At 44.2% G+C, this 15,895-nt stretch overlaps 2 protein-coding genes across 2 annotated transcripts in view; both read right to left on the bottom strand.

Moving 5' to 3' along the window:
• LOC135709777 (arginyl-tRNA--protein transferase 1-like) overlaps positions 1-15,895 on the bottom strand; it is a 413,720-nt gene that overhangs the window by 304,682 nt on the left and 93,143 nt on the right. The gene's annotated exons all lie outside the window — the stretch shown is intronic.
• On the bottom strand, positions 1,035-15,861 carry LOC135709779 (activator of 90 kDa heat shock protein ATPase homolog 1-like). Its single transcript, XM_065232168.1, has 3 exons — positions 14,824-15,861; positions 14,619-14,754; positions 1,035-1,873 (listed from the first exon to the last, which is right to left on the bottom strand). Exons 1-3 carry the CDS (start codon positions 15,588-15,590, stop codon positions 1,739-1,741), a joined length of 1,038 nt encoding a protein of 345 aa, XP_065088240.1. The 5' UTR covers positions 15,591-15,861; the 3' UTR covers positions 1,035-1,738.

Genomic DNA, 15,895 nt, shown 5'->3' with positions numbered 1-15,895 from the left:
AGGAAATAGTCGTTTACTTTAAAATTGTGAAACCGTTATAATATGATGGAACGTACCAACCAATTCTATCTTGCACCTGATCTCAATGCCGTAAATTATGGATGGAAACGGGTTAGCTTGGCTTGGTGTGCCCTTCAACTTTCTTTCCCATTGATCGTTTGTCATGGGCGTTATGGTGTGAGGCATACACATTGTGTGCCTACTACGGGGTACACAGTTTTCTTGTAGCATATTTACTTGCCAGCAAGCAAGAACCCATCAGGAGAAAAGGCGTAACAAACAATTATGAATGTATGCATAATCCCATCTTCCTCTTCGACCTTCCCCTTCATATTGTACAGTATTAGCAGACTTGGGGTTGTACGGAGCAAGGCTGATGTGGTGTGTCATGTGTATGTGTTTGTCTGCATGGCGGTTGGGCTGCCCCAGGAATTATGTAAACCAACACTAATTTTATCGTCAGTTTGAACATCTCTGTTTGCTTTGTGTTTAGCAGCGCATCAGGCGAAGGTGACGGCGATGACGATGCTGATGATGATGATGAAAAATGGGTTGGGTTCAAGCAGGCAGATTGAAGGTGCTTGTTGGTGCAGATTGAAGTCGTTGAGGTGATGTCCTACCTTCTCTGAAAAGTTAAGCAACATGAAATGATGGAACGGCGGGAGAGATGGAAGCAAGGCTCTTCCGGGCGCCACAAACCTCATAATGTACGAACTACGAACATACGTGGGCAAAACGGTATGCTGGATATTTAATTATTGATACTGTGGGATGATTCCGAGCTATGATATGTGTACGACGAAGTTATGACGATAATTTGATGAACGATAGGTAGAAATTAAATGGCAATGTGGAAGCTTTCTCATCTTAATTCGTAATATCTATGGGGGGACGTGAAAATTTGTTAGCAGCCAGCAACCATGCGCCTCCATTGAAACTACTGGACAGATCATAAAAATGGGATTTCTTTCTCCAATGCATTCGCTTTAACAAGTTTTCAAATTTTAAATTTATTTCAACTTTCTTCCTTAGAGTCTCCCCCAGGAAGCAGCAATGTAGTAGCGCTTTAGGTTTGGTTATTATTCTTATGACCTTTAGGTTTTCATCTTACTTGAAAGCAACGGAAACGCCAAATCACTTACAATTGTCTGTAATAGGTTGCTCGCAGCCGTGAACCAAAATAAGAAACAAACGGTAGGGATAAGAGGGCCATAGTGAACAGGTGGGGCATAATGAGCATCGCGTACTCCAGTCCTCTTCGAACCGCTAATTGTTCGAAACAAATTAATTTGTTTCGAACAATAAGAAATCCAAGGCTAAACTACACGAACCTCACTATGGCCCTCCTTCCACTACTGCTTTACTGCTTTATGTCATAAATAAGCGTTACCTTTTTATAGTAGTTATTATAATACACAAAAGGAGAATAATCTATAATAATCGTTACTGCTATGCCAATTCGTGCTGTAGTAATAGAGACGGAGGATTCAATCAATTCAATCATAAGGAGAAAGAACAACCATCCTAACCTAGAAGCGCCAATGCGTTTAGAATCATTCCCAGCAAATGTTTTCCACTTTTCAAACTTTCTATTTTCCTATTATGTTTTTGCGTCAAGCATATTTGAAGAACGCATTTTTTCCGCTATGTGTTGACTCATCAATTAGTGTGTTCGTGTGTGAATGGCTAATTTTCTCCTGTGGTAGTACCTATCATATTCATGTGCCTTCGCTCGGTGTTAGTACAGAAAGCTACCGAATCCAAACGCCGATCGAATACTGTCCCAGTAGTAGCGGTTCCAGTTGGCTTTCGTTGCCTCGAACTCGGCCGATGGGATAAGCGTCTGGGTGAGCTTCAGCATGGTGTGATCCTCCTGCAATGAGATGGGGAGAAAGTCGGAATAAGTTGTTTGAAATAAAAATGAAGGCAGAATAGATTACGCTTACTACTAGTAAGTGGGTACGAAATTAAATCAATAATTAGGTAGGTATAGGTAGCCAAATATGGATTACAGTGTATGTTTAAGGTGATTCCTTGTAGAGTCCACAAATGGCCGCCACGAAAGCTGTAAATGCACTACCACTTCGAACTTTCAATTACACAAATCTCAGAAATTAGAGCTTCATTTCACCTGAAATTGCTACTTTGTGTATGCTGCAGTGCATCGAACGTGGTGTAACAGTTTCTTTGTGGTACGTGTCCTGGAAGCTGATATTTGTGCACTTGAAGTTTCCAAGTGATTACTAGAATAAGTATCTCACAGCAAACCACCTTAAGAATGCCGCGAGAAGTGGTAAGAATGTACTGTAATTGACAGGAAGATTAAGGAAATGCACAAGCGAACCATAGGGTTCGGATCGGAATGTAGTGAAAAAGCTAAGTTCCGAACCCATCAAACAGACATAACACATTGAATATTTTTCACCATAAAACAGTATGAGTATACTGTGATGAGCAGTACACTGAACAGATGGCGGTAGTGTGTAAACGTCACCTGTGGCGCGCATAGTCAATTCTCTTGCGTTTTCAGTGTACTGCTCATCACAGTATACTCAACAGATGGCGGTAATGTTTTAGCGACGATGTTTTATATTGAAAAATAATCAATGTGTTATGTCTGTTTGTCTGTGGTACTACCAACGAAAAAACATTGAAATTAACCGTTAAATGCTAGTTCGATGAACAACTTGTGCGAGTATGTCTGTTTGTCTGTGGTTAAACCTATTTGTTACACCTGATCAGGTGAAAACCGGTACAATGGAGGCACCATATTCGAAGCGGTTCCTAAATCGACGCACTCAATAATGTTCGACTATTTTCAATCATTATTTTTGAAATGTTACTCCTGTGCTCTAGGGATGATGGTGTAACAAAGTTTTGAAAAATATCTTGTCAAAATCGAGATGCGATAAAAATTAGACGACTGCGTCATCATTAGGGACGCGTCAAATATGATGTTGGCACGGTAGTCATCGGAGGAGACTTCAGTACTTGGGCGGTGGAGTGGGGAAGCAGATGTTCCAATGCAAGCACAGAACAGAAGAGGAAGTGCAAACAAATCGATGAGTCAAAACGTCGTTCGTTTTTCTGCTCAACAAGCAATGTGTTGTGGTAGCGTTCCATACGGGCTTTCTATGTGCACTCATACTCATACTATCATAGCATGCTGCCTATCTTAACTGCAGGCGCTAGGTGCGCTAGTGTTCGCAAATGACAAGTGGAGCCACTTTCTGATCCGAAGTTCTACTCGTTTGAATGCAAGGCAAGAGGGCAGAGTCTGCTGGTAGATCTGGCAAAGCTTGAAGTTATGCTGTCCAACGAAGGCACCAGCAGTACTTTTCGCAGAGATGGCCGGAAATTCATTATCGACGTCACTTTCTGCAGTCCGCCGCTAGTTGCAAACATGAATTGGAGAGAGTGCGAAGGGTATACCCATAGCGACCATCAGGAGATCCGATATGGCATTGGCCAACGGAATACCCTGGCCGTACGGAGGACGAGAGCATGCGACAGGGAATGGAAAACGAAAGCTTTCGACAAGGATCTTTTCGTTGAAGCACTCCGTGCGGATAGGGGCCCCACGGATCGGAACGCGGACGAGCTGACAGAAACGTTAGTGAGAGTATGTGACACGAGCATGCCGAGGAAACTGGAGCCAAATAACAGACGGCGTCCAGCTTACTGGTGGAACGAGGCACTTAGCACTCTCCGCGCTAGTTATTTCAGAGCCAGAAGACGTGTTCAGAGAGCAAGAACAGAAGCAGACAGAGAGGAATGAAGAGGAGTGTTCCGAGTTGGCAGGGCCGTGCTTAAACAAGAGTTAAAGCAGAGCAAGTTGAACTGCTTTAAAGGGCTATGTCGAGACGCTGATGCCAACCCATAGGGCGACGCATACCGAGTCGTGATGGCGAAGATCAGAGGTCCAACGATGCCCGCTGAAATGTGCCCAGAGAAGCTGAAAGTCATCGTGGAAGGACTTTTCCCGAAGCACGACCCAACGACCTGGCCACCTACACCGTACGGAGAGGGAGAAGGAAATAACGTCAAGGTCATGAACGAGGAACTTGTTGCGGCGATTCAGGCGTCCCCAGATAAGTTCAGGATGGTGCTGCAGAAATGCCTGGACGAGGGTCACTTCCCTGACAGGAGGAAGATACAGAAGCTAGTGTTGCGGCTGAAACCAGGAAACCCGCCGGGGGTTCCAGCATCTAGGCCAGAATATGCCTGCTGGATACACTCGGAAAACTCTTGGAGAGGATCATCCTACACAGGTTGACGAAATGCACGGAGAGTGAGCACGGATTGTCGGATAAGCAGTTCGGATTCCGGAAAGGAAGATCAACGGTGGATGCAACTGACATGGGACAGAGATCGATTAGGATCACAGTGGGAGCTCCACAAGGCTCCATCATTGGTCCAACGCTTTGGAACGGTATGTACAACGGCGTGCTAATGCTGAAGCTACCCAAAGGAGTTGAGATCGTTGGCTTTGCGGACGACGTCGTCTTGACGGTAACAGGCGAGACACTGGAGGAGGTGGAAGTGTTGACAACCCAGGCGAACGACATGATTGGTAACTGGATGCAAGGAGCGAAGCTGCAGAAGCCCACCACAAAACGAAAGTGTTATTGGTCAGTAACTATAAAGCGGTGCAGCGTGCAGAAATCACCGTCGGGGAGCACGCCACAGTCTCGAAGCGCGTGTTGAAATACCTAGGAGTGATGATCGATGAACGGCTAAACTTCAACAGCCACGTAGAATATGCTTGTGAGAAGGCTTCGAAGGTCATCAACGCGATAGCTAGAATCATGCCGAACAACGCTGGCCAGTGTAGCGTCGTCGATACTGAGGTGTGGAGGTCCAGCCTGGGTTGCAGCGCTGGAAACGAAGCAGAACATTCCGGCTCATGAATATGCGAGTCGTGAGTGCTTTCAGAACCATCTCGTCGGAAGCAGTATGCGTTATCGCCGGAATGATCCCTATCGGCATCACCCTGGCGGACGACAGCGAGTGCTACAGACGGAGAGTTGTGAGAGCGGAGTCGTTGGCTAAGTGGCAACACGAGTGGAACACGACGGAGAGCGGTAGATGGACACATAAACTGATACCGATTCTTTCGACTTGGGTTTACAGAAAACACGTAGAAGTCAACTTCCACCTAACGCAGTTCCTATCTGGCCACGGTTGCTTCAGGAAATACCTGCATCGGTTCGAACACGCAGCGTCACCCCTCTGTCCGGAGTGTGGCAACGTGGATGAAACGCCGGAGCATGTGGTCTTCGACTGTCCAAGGTTCGAGTCAGTGCGAATGGAGATGCCCGTCCTTAACGTGGAGAATGTCGTCGATGAAATGTAGAGAGGAGGGCACTTGGAAAGCCGTCAACAGAGCAGTCACGCAGGTTATGTCGGAGCTGCAGCATAAATGGAGAGAAGGGCAGTTATCTAGCAACGCCAACTAGCGCTGAGAGTATGCGGAAAGCAAGACTATAAAACCCGAGATAAAGCCCTCATGGATCAACAAAACTACATAACCCAGGAGGATGTCCCTGATGATACACAGGGATAAATTCGATCATAAGGTGATCTATGACTGGTGATATGTGGCATGCATAAGAGATACAGACATGGTATCTAGACTAAAATTTGAAAAGGACGTAATTCCAAAATGACCATATCGAGAAAATCGCTTCCGAATTTTGATGACCTAAAAATTAATCCTATTTAACGACTCGGACACCCTCGGGATTTTTTGTTTGTTGTTCCGTCTTGGTTCCTCGTGCGCAAATTTTGTGAGAGTGGAATTACGCCCGGAGATTTTTTTTTTTGGTCTTCTTTTTGTTCGTTGTTTACACGTGAAATATCAATCGGATGCATTTCAAATGAATCGGGCGTGACTAGATACTACAGAATCAGTACGTTCGGCATTTTTTTTATTATTATTGGGTATCAAGCTGGAGCTGCGTGACAGCTTAGTTTTCAAGACTTGACCCATTTGAATAAATTTTGCTTCTATCTTCGACAATACACCGCTTGAACACTGGATTCCGTGTGTATTGCTTCAAGATAGTCATAGAAAAAATGCTGTGATGTGTGCGCGTAGATACATCCACGTAGATACATCCGCGTAGTAAACCGATTGAATAAGTAAAGGGTGTCCACGATGAAATTGCCACACTATGAAATTGCTCTAACTTTTTAACCGTTGGGTAGAATTTAATGAAAATTTGGGTGGATTTAGTTCATAGTGCATTATTTACATCCTGCAAGTTTTAAAGTCCTGTGATCAAAACTCGCGGAAATGGAGTCGAAAGAACAGCTCGTGCGTGATAAAATCTTGCGCATTCATCACGAGAACAAGGATCTCTCGCATCGTTCCATCGCTAAAACGTTGGGAATCGCGAATTCCACGGTGTCGCGAGTGATTAAGCGGTTCGAGGAACGGTTGACCACCGATCGGAAGCCCAGAAGTGAAGGAAAAAGTATTCCGTACAACACCAAAAATCACAACCGCGTAGTTGGGGCCTTCAACCGAAATCCGAACGCCTCCGTTAGGGATGTGGCTAAGAAGCTGCACCTAAGCCGAAGTTTTGTCCAGAAGGCCAAAACTAAGGTTGGGCTTCGAACGTTCAAGGTACAAAAGGCCCCTATTCGCGACGAGAAGCAGAACAAGTCCGCCAAAACCCGTGCCAGGAAGTTGTACCTCAACATGCTGACGAAAGTTGAATGCTGCATCATGGACGACGAAACATATGTGAAGGCCGACTTCAAACAGATCCCCGGCAACCTGTTTTTCACGGCCAAGGATAAGTTCAGCGTTCCGGAGCATGTCCGCACTCAGAAGATGTCCAAATTTGCGAAGAAATTCCTGGTTTGGCAAGCCATCTGCACGTGCGGGAAGCGGAGTGCACCTTTCGTGACCCAGGACACGATGAACGGACAGGTGTACATAAAAGAGTGCCTACAGAAACGGCTGCTTACTCTCCTGAAGGCCCACAACGTCCCAACAATCTTCTGGCCGGATTTGGCCTCATGCCACTACTCCAAGGACGTGCTGAAGTGGTATGCGGACAATAAGGTCAATTTCGTGCCGAAAATGTTCAACCCTCCCAACACTCCGGAGCTCCGCCCCATCGAGAAGTACTGGGCGATTATGAAGCAGCACCTTCTTAAACGACCTAAGGTAGTGAAGACAGTCGAGGAACTGAAGAAAGTATGGGTTTACATGCAAAAAACGGTTGATTCACAGGTTGTGCAGAATCTTATGGCCGGGGTTAAGGCCAAGGTGCGGGCATTTGCGTATGGACTGTAAATAAAATACGAGTAAAATGGTAAAATGAAGTTTAATAGTTATTTCTCAATTCCTGAAAATTTGATGGCAATCGGATGAAAACTCGAATTTTGCTAATCAATTTTGTGTGTGGCAATTTCATCGTGGACACCCTTTAAATCCGTTTCAAACGAAATATCTAAATTAAGTAAGTTACGAAAACCGCGCGAATTCCGAAAGCCGTGCGAGACAACCGAGGCGAGAAAAAAAAAGGCTTATTATCATTTAACGAGTGCCACCAAAATAAATGTGATAGCCTATGTTGGCAAGTTGATAAATTTTAGTTTCCTCTCTAGATATTCTACTTATATACTACTGAGCTTTGTATCAGAGTTAATTTAAAGAACGTATCAATCATTTCAAGATTTCGCGACCGTACCGAACAAATTCTATACTACAGAAGCTCAAAAAAACTTTTGGTGAGCTCTACCGCATTGCGAATCACTTCTGCGTAAGCTCCGTAGACGTAGGCGCGTTGATTCCGACAGCCGCGAAAAGTTAAACATGCATCAATGCCACATAAGGAAAGATCGATTTTACGTACGGTTTAGTTCATAGATTAACATTGACTGCTGTTTACAAATGTAAGAAGATTCTTAGTCTGGCGGATAGAATTTCGATTTATCAAAAAGCGGAACCAATTCAATATATTGTAGACCAACAATTGAAAAGGTACTATCAAATTTTATAAACAAAACGTTGATTATTCTTTCCTCGCTAATCGAACGCAAACTACCAGCATCATCGAATAGGAGAAACTTTCCCCAGCCCAAAGATGGTATTAATTTGCATATGCGACTCTTGAGTCACGAGAACAAGGGTTCCGAAGTTTTGTTCGCAATAGCTGATATGCTCTTTTCTGTTGTTGGTCGTGATTTGCTCGAGTCTGCTGAGTTGTTCTGGCTGTACCTCTCCCGTATTCACCCTAGCGTGAAACCGGAATCCACTGAGAAGCTGGTCAAAACTAGCATTCAGTGCGAAGATCCGGTAAAGGTTGGCGGGCTTGTGAAAAAGAGATCCGATACGAGTTCGGATACTTGGCCAGAAGGGATTTTGTTCCGCGAATTGTGGTTGCCACGTTTGAACACGCCGACCATCACAATCTCTCCTGTTTCGGGTCCTTCGCATTATTCCACTCCCGTCGCCGCAATTGATGGCATCTAATTCCGAGTTGCATGCACTGCGGTCGAATATGGCGATGAGGTCCCCCAACCATCATGTTCAGGCAATTAGTATGCTTCCATTATCATCAACAGGTATTTGTCTGATCAGTTTTCGAGTTACAGTGTTACGCCTCTAGATACCGAATTCTTCACCGACTTTCTCCAGTTTGGTAGCATTTCTGTTTCCAACGGCATTGAACAACCACTTTACACCATGATTCACCAAACTTCACGCCGGGGACGCACTATGGACTGCATTTTGGAAGCTCATTGTTCCTCTAGTCCAATCCCGCTGATTTCTGCCAGCGCTCATAACAGTCGTGACTAGATGTGGATCAGGGGTCTTCCAGCAACAGGCAAGTACAAATGTGATCATGATACAGCACGTCTTGCATTTCCAATGTTGCTTATTCCAATCCTGAACAACACGGTCTGCAGTCCACCGATGACGACATACTTTATAACACCGATTCTGAACATACTGCACCAAATCGTAGTTGCCACGTTTCTGAAACTGTCAGCCCAGAACGCATTGCCTGCCGGCCCATGAAAGCCCCTAAGCCTCTCAACGCAGTCGTGTTTTTCTGATTTCTGCCACAGTAGTCGTACTGGCCCTGTGGTTGAGAACGGTGAAGGAGTGTTCCAACCTTCGATTTCAGGCAAGTATGCGTTTATTGATACCAATTCCTCGCTCGATCAGCATCCACGTTTCAGCGCAACGTCTTCTACGCCACCGACTGAACCTCGCTTTTCCGATTGCCAACCTATGTTATCCGATGGACTTGTGGTGTATTATCAAAATGTGCGTGGCCTGCGAACTAAGATTGACGGCTTATTCTTGACCTGGCTAGATGTGATGGTGGCGTCTTGATTGCGGTTTCCAAACGACTGAACGATTCCCTCGATCCTGTTCCGGTCAGTAATTATCTTGAGCAGTTGTGGGTGAAGATTACGAGGTCACACAACATTATAAGAGCTGCGTTGAGAACCATACCAGTTCCATTGGTGCTGTATTGTCCCGATTACATCACAACGATCTATGTAGCTCTGCTATTTGGCGACTACAACCAGTCTGGGCTTGTTTGGAATATTTGCGCGAATGATCATCCAACCATTGACATTCTTTGGTCGTACATGCCTGTTTCCTGCTGTGCTCTTTTGGATGGTTTCAGCCTGCATGGTTTAATGCAAATTAATTCTGTACCAAACCGAAACTCTCGGCTGCTTGATCTTGTGTTGATGAACGAAGCTGTCGCACTGGAGTGCAGTGTCGCCGAGGCATCCGAGCCTCTGATACATCTAGACACCGATCATCCAGCGTTGGAAGCATTTATCAATCGATCAGCTCCTGTTCTCTATGAAGACATCGTTGATGTACAAAGCCTGGACATTCTACGAACTCTAGAACTGACTACGTTGCATTGGTCCAGGTAGATTGGCAGTCGCTTGACTTGTGTTCGTCCATTGATGAAGGCGTTAACTAATTCGACAAGGTAGTGGGCCAATTAATAATGGATTGTGTGCCTCTGAGAAGACCTTCTTCAAAACCTGCTAATGCTCGATCACAACATTTGAAGCTCGAAGGCTCTTCGCAAATACAGCCAGTCCCGTAATTCATTCACCAAGCGATCATTTTCGTTAGCAAGTAATTGCTACCGAATGTACAACCGTTTTCAATACAAGAAGTACTCAAGACGTATGCAGACCAATCTCCGGCGTAATCCTAAGCTATTCTGGACATTTGTGAAGACGAAAAGGAAAGAGGATGGGCTACCGGTTGAGATTCATCTAAGCGATAAAAGAGCCAACACTTCTTTAGAGAAATTTAACCTCCTGGCTGAGCATTTCAAGAGTGTTTTCAGCGATTCAACGGCATCGTTAAGCCAAGTTGCTGAAGGGATCAGAGATACTCCCAGTGACGCGTTCAGCTTTGATATTTTCACGGTCCCATTGGACCTCGTCGACTCTGCCATCCAGAAGCTGAAATTCTCGAACGCTGTTGGGCCTGAAGGCATTCCATCGTCCATACTCAAAAGATGCTCAACAGAGCTTTCCTCTCCACTTTCAAAGCTGTTCAATATGCCATTACAACTAGGTGTATTTCCTTCTCGTTGAAAATCTTCGTTCAAGAAAGGAGACACGCGAAATGCGGAGAATTACCGAGCAATTACTTCACTTTGTATCACGTCGTATACACGGATATCAACGTTGCTTTCGACCGGGTTGATCATACCATTCTACTTGCCACACTCGAGAACCTCGGTGTCTCTCATGAACTCACTCGTTGGTTTTCGTTTGACCAATCGAGAGCTTTGTGTGAAAATCGAGTCTGATCAATCGGAATATTTTTCAAACAACTCATGTGTTATTCTCGATATTCATTGACGAACTCGATTTGATACTTCCAAATGGCTGCCGGTTATTCTATGCAGACGATGTCAAGATGTACGTGGTTGTGCGATGCTTCACTGATTGCTTGTGAATGCAGCACCTGATCCATAGTCGCAAGCTAAAATCGAATGCATTCAATTATACGATCGATAACCAACCTCTGCAGGGTGTAGACAACGTTCGTGAACTAGGAATTACACTTGATTCTGCTTTGACATTTATTTGTTTATTTGGTTCTACATCAACAGACTGGTTTTAGTCCTAATGATGGATCAAGCAATACTAGGAAATACAATATAGTCAAGAAGTAACAAGCTGCAAAGGCCGTGAAGTCCAACTTAATTCCTAATTCTTAAAAATATATCACGGAATCTCTGACGCAGCGTCTCGCGTGCCAAGTGAAAATCAAATAAGGAAGCAACACGATTAAAACCCCTTTGTAGCCCCTCATTGATAGCACCATACGAACTATAGTTTTTACGACGAAAAGGTATCCTCAGCATTGCGTTGTTACGGAGTGCTCGTGGTTGAACGTTAACGTCGATTTGCTGTACAATAGAAGGACAATCGATTCTGCCCTGTAGAATGTCTGCCACAAACAGGGCCCTTGTCGTATCTCTTTGACTCCACAAAGGATCCAGGTGAATTAACTGGCACCGTAAATTAAATTCGTAGCTTGGAAGGCGATGAGGATCCCTTCAAGGCAATCGTCGAAGGGCAAATCATATGAATCGTCGTTGAATAGACTCTACTCTTTGTACACTGTTTTGGTAATTGAGATTCCATACAGGGCAGCAGTATTCTAACACCGACCGGACTAGGGAGCAGTAAAGCGACTTCAAACAGTAGATGTCCGTGAAACTTTTAGCTATCCTGAGCCTTGTCGATCACGTACGAATATGCTGGCTGTATGTGAGTTGACAATCTAAGGTGACTCCCAGACCCTTAATGTGATTTACACGATGTACGTCAACGCCTTCTAGGATATAACTGAATGTAATTTGATGTTTCTTCCGTGAGAACGTGATTACTGAACATTTTGTTGGATTTACAACCATGCGGTTCAGTTGGCACCAATTATCAAAAGCGTTGAGTTGGAATTGGAGAAGGTGGCAGTCAGCGATGGCTCGGATTTGGAGGTAGATTTTCATGTCGTCTGCGAACAACAGTCGAGGACGAAATTGACGACGTTCAAATACACACAAAAATATCAACGGCCCGAATTGGCTACCTTGCGGAATACCCGAAGTGGCAGGGAACGAAGGAGATCGGCAGTCGTCGATTGCAACTTTCAACTGACGATCAGATAGATAGGATGCGAACCATCGAAGGAGACTGCCGTTTATGCCGTATCAAATTGAAATCAGAATTTGCTGTTATGATGTAACTTATTTTGAATACTCCATTTGCTCTCATTTTGGTTGACTTAACAATTAACACAGCAAAAATGAGAGCAACATTTTACACTGTTGAATCAAACGGAAAACTAATCCTGCTTTCAATGAAATCATTTTGATTACTGATTTTGCATTTATAATGTTTAACTGAATACGAGCCTGGCGGTTAGCATCCATGCTTTTCACGCCGAAATACTTGATCTCAAATCTCACCTCGGTTTAGTCACGAATGACCTAAAATGTGTTAAACAAAACAAATAAACAATAATCGTTAGTTCAACGACAGATGAACTTAAATCAAATTTAAACAAGAAATTAACAGCAGAACTTCAAGTTAAGTTGCTTTGATTTAAAATGTCTTGACTGCATAATGAAAGCTCAATATGAAATCAGACTACTGTCGCGACAGTTGAAATCAAAATGAGTCTTCATTATGATAGGAACTGCAAACTTTATTATCGATTTGCTTTCATTTTGTTACCCGACTTTGCTCGGGTATCCAGCTTGGCGATCGTTACCCGAGCAATGACATATATGCATGGTCTGGCATACTCTCCGTAATGTACGAGGTGAGACACAGAAGGTTGGAAGTAGTCGACCGCCCTGCCATGAAACCATGCTGGTCTTCGCTCAAGTGCTGCTTGAAGTGAGAGACAAATGGTTCCATAACGACCAACTCGAACAGTTTAGATATGGCACACAACGATGTGATGCCGCGATAGTTGTCGATGTTTCTTTTACATCCCTTCTTATTCACTGGAAAAATCTCAGCTGATTTCCAGCAGGAAGGAAACAACCCACTGTAGAGGGACATTTCGAACAGAAGGCAGAGAGGAGCCACGAGGCTATCGATGTGTTGCTTGAGAAAGACGGAAAGAACTCCGTCAGGTCTAGGCTTAAATGAAGACTTCAGTTGCGAAGCCGCCCTAGTTATCATAGCGAGGCGAGGTCGATGTTGATAGCTGCCAAAGATTGACCAGGCATTTATGCTACATTGCACGGATATCATAGCCAAAGCTAACAGGCAACTCGGATTCATCTTGAAGATCTCTGATGAGTTCCGGGATGCTACCTGCTTGACAGCTCTATATTGTTCTCTAGTGCGATCGATCTTGGAATTTCGTGTAGTAGTATGGTTGTCCGCATGAAACAGTTTGGATAGCGAGGATCGAGTTTGTTCAGAGGAAATTCGTTCGTTACGCTGTTCACCACCTTCCTTGGAATGATCCAACAAACCTTCCACCCTACGAAGATCGTTGCCAACTCCTGGGTATTGAAACTCTTGAACGTAGGCGGAAGATTAACCAGGCAGTGTTTGCAGCAAAAGTGCTGATAAGCGAAATCGACACTTCCGGGATTTTTGGCTGAATTCGAAATCTATGCACCTGAACGAGCTCTACGATCGAACAGTTTCCTGCATCTCGGACCCCGAGCAGCTAATTACGGATTACATGATCCAATAAGGTTCATGTTTGCACGGTTCAATGAATTCTATGGTTTTTTCGCCTTCAAAATGAACCTGTGGATATTTGTCCACCACCTGCTCTACACCTTGTTTTGGGCCGCATGAACACTGCGAAAATGAGCCCAATTACGCTTCCTTCAAACTGATCGGCTGCCGCAAATGCAACTCAGCGTGCGCAATTTGGATTCGCTAGGCGTCATTGTAGATCGTTGCTGGATAAACGCACAGTTTTGATAGGAGGCAATCTTGATCGTCAGTTAAAGGTTTTGGACAATATACATGCAACATGCCACTGATAAGCCACTGCTTTGGCGATGAACTAAACGACGATTTCGAAAAACCCATAGATCTTTTTTGTGAAAGTTGGCTTACCGCAAACCTTCCAGAAAACCCTCAATTCCATTCCATTGTCAAATATCACATCACCGATTTTTGTAAGAGTACAGGGAAAGGCTTAGCCAGGTTCACGGAACAAACAATAGAAGCAATGCATCATGATTTCATCCAAACATGTAGTAACTTTAAAGTGGCGGAGAATCATATTAAATACGAACAGAATCTGTTGAAAGCTGTGGTTTCGTATAATAGTGCTCATTTAAAGTAAAATACGTTTTCTTTGTTGCATCACATGTTAAGCAAATTTTCATTAGATATTATATCTATTAATACTGATGAGAAATTAGTATCATTAGTACTGATAAGAAATGATGGAGATTATTAAAAATAATGCATTTAGAGAAAAGAATAACTGTTTTCATATTTTACTTATAAATGCATAATAAAACTATGGAAAAATCATGAAACCTTATGATCCCGGTAATAGACTCCCTTAATTTTTGAATGCAACCCACTCATTCTCATTTCCATTCACTTACCTTCTGATCGAGCTCCATCACAACGTTGGAGTAATGTCCGGCAGGCCACTGCTTCAACCGCCACGTCTGATTAATCTTTTTGTTCGGGACGATGTCACCAAACTTGCCGCAGACGTTTCCTCCGAACAAAACGAACCTAAAATAAAACCAATCGCTCAGAACTTCAGACTCACATGTCAAAACATGTTCCCCCCTCCGAACTTACTCTCCACCCTTGAAAAGATCCAGCTTGACGTGACCTCGCGTGAAGGCCGTCACCATGTCCGTTCGGGTAAGTGCGTCGTAAAGCTCGTTCGCCTGACACTGAAACCGTTCAACGGTTTCCAGCGTTTTCACGTCCAGCTTGACGCCAACATTCTTAGGTTCGCTAATCACAGTCTGTAGCTCGATCTTCTGCTTGTTAACACCGCTAGCGTAGACGGTTTCCTTGTCCGGTTTTACCATCTTGACACCATCCTGTTCCTGACCCTTCTTGGGCAAGATGAGTCCTTTGGCAAAGTTCTGCTTCAGATCGTTGATGTAGGTTTCCAGCTGCTTCCGCAGTTTATCCCGACCAACGTTGTACATGAACACTTTTAGCTTCTCCGAGGCATTGTTCGATTCGTCCACCGAAACCGTCAGTTCCACCTCATCCACATCGTTCTCCTCCGAAAGATTCGGGATGGAAACCTTGCCGGTCACGTCCTCATCGTCGACCGTACCCTTCCACTTGAGGATAATGTTCCACTCGTAGAAGAATATTAGCTTCCCTTTACGGTTGTTGGCAGTGGCTTCTCCTTCCATTTTCTCAATTTCGACAACCTTACACTCCTGTCCGGAGCCACTGATTACAAAATCCTTCAGCAGGGCTATCAGTTTGTCCTTCGACCATGGTGTGGCATTTTTCTCTGTCCAGTGCCAGTTGTTTACGTTCGTGGCATCTGGTCGTTCCTCGACGATCCAGCGTGGATCTCCTTCACCCCATTTGGCCATTTTCCCGGAAAAAAAATAAGGGTTCCACCAGAAGAAAACCTCCAGAAAAAATCAAGCACTTTTTGAGGTTAGTCCCTGTTACAGCTCTCGACGGCGAAACTTTTTCTGCGTTCTACAGAAAAAACAACCAAATTTGCAAAGTCCAATTTGAAACACAATTTTCAAACGTTATGACTTTTCCAATAAATTATGCTCGTAGTTTTAGAACTTTCCCCAATGGAATTTTCTACAAAATGAGTTGAACTGACGGCTGATCAGGAAGAAAAACACTGCTGTCTTCAGCACGGAATGATTCTAGACTGTTC

This window comes from Ochlerotatus camptorhynchus, unplaced genomic scaffold, assembly GCF_037179485.1.
Source record: "Ochlerotatus camptorhynchus isolate MF236.1 unplaced genomic scaffold, CSIRO-AGI_Acam_v1.1 ptg000364l, whole genome shotgun sequence".
Classification (NCBI taxonomy): domain Eukaryota; kingdom Metazoa; phylum Arthropoda; class Insecta; order Diptera; family Culicidae; genus Ochlerotatus; species Ochlerotatus camptorhynchus.
The sequence above is the reverse complement of the archived record's forward strand: the minus strand, read 5'-3'. Positions and strand labels throughout refer to the sequence as shown.

Bases quoted from the DNA above. Each gene is read 5' to 3' on its own strand.
- LOC135709779 (XM_065232168.1), bottom strand. From the start codon at position 15,590: ATGGCCAAATGGGGTGAAGGAGATCCACGCTGGATCGTCGAGGAACGA. The intron at 14,755-14,823 runs GTAAGTTCGGAG...GTTTTATTTTAG, and splicing joins GATCTTTTCAAGGGTGGAGA to GTTCGTTTTGTTCGGAGGAA. The intron at 1,874-14,618 runs GTAAGTGAATGG...ATCTCATTGCAG, and splicing joins TGATGGAGCTCGATCAGAAG to GAGGATCACACCATGCTGAA.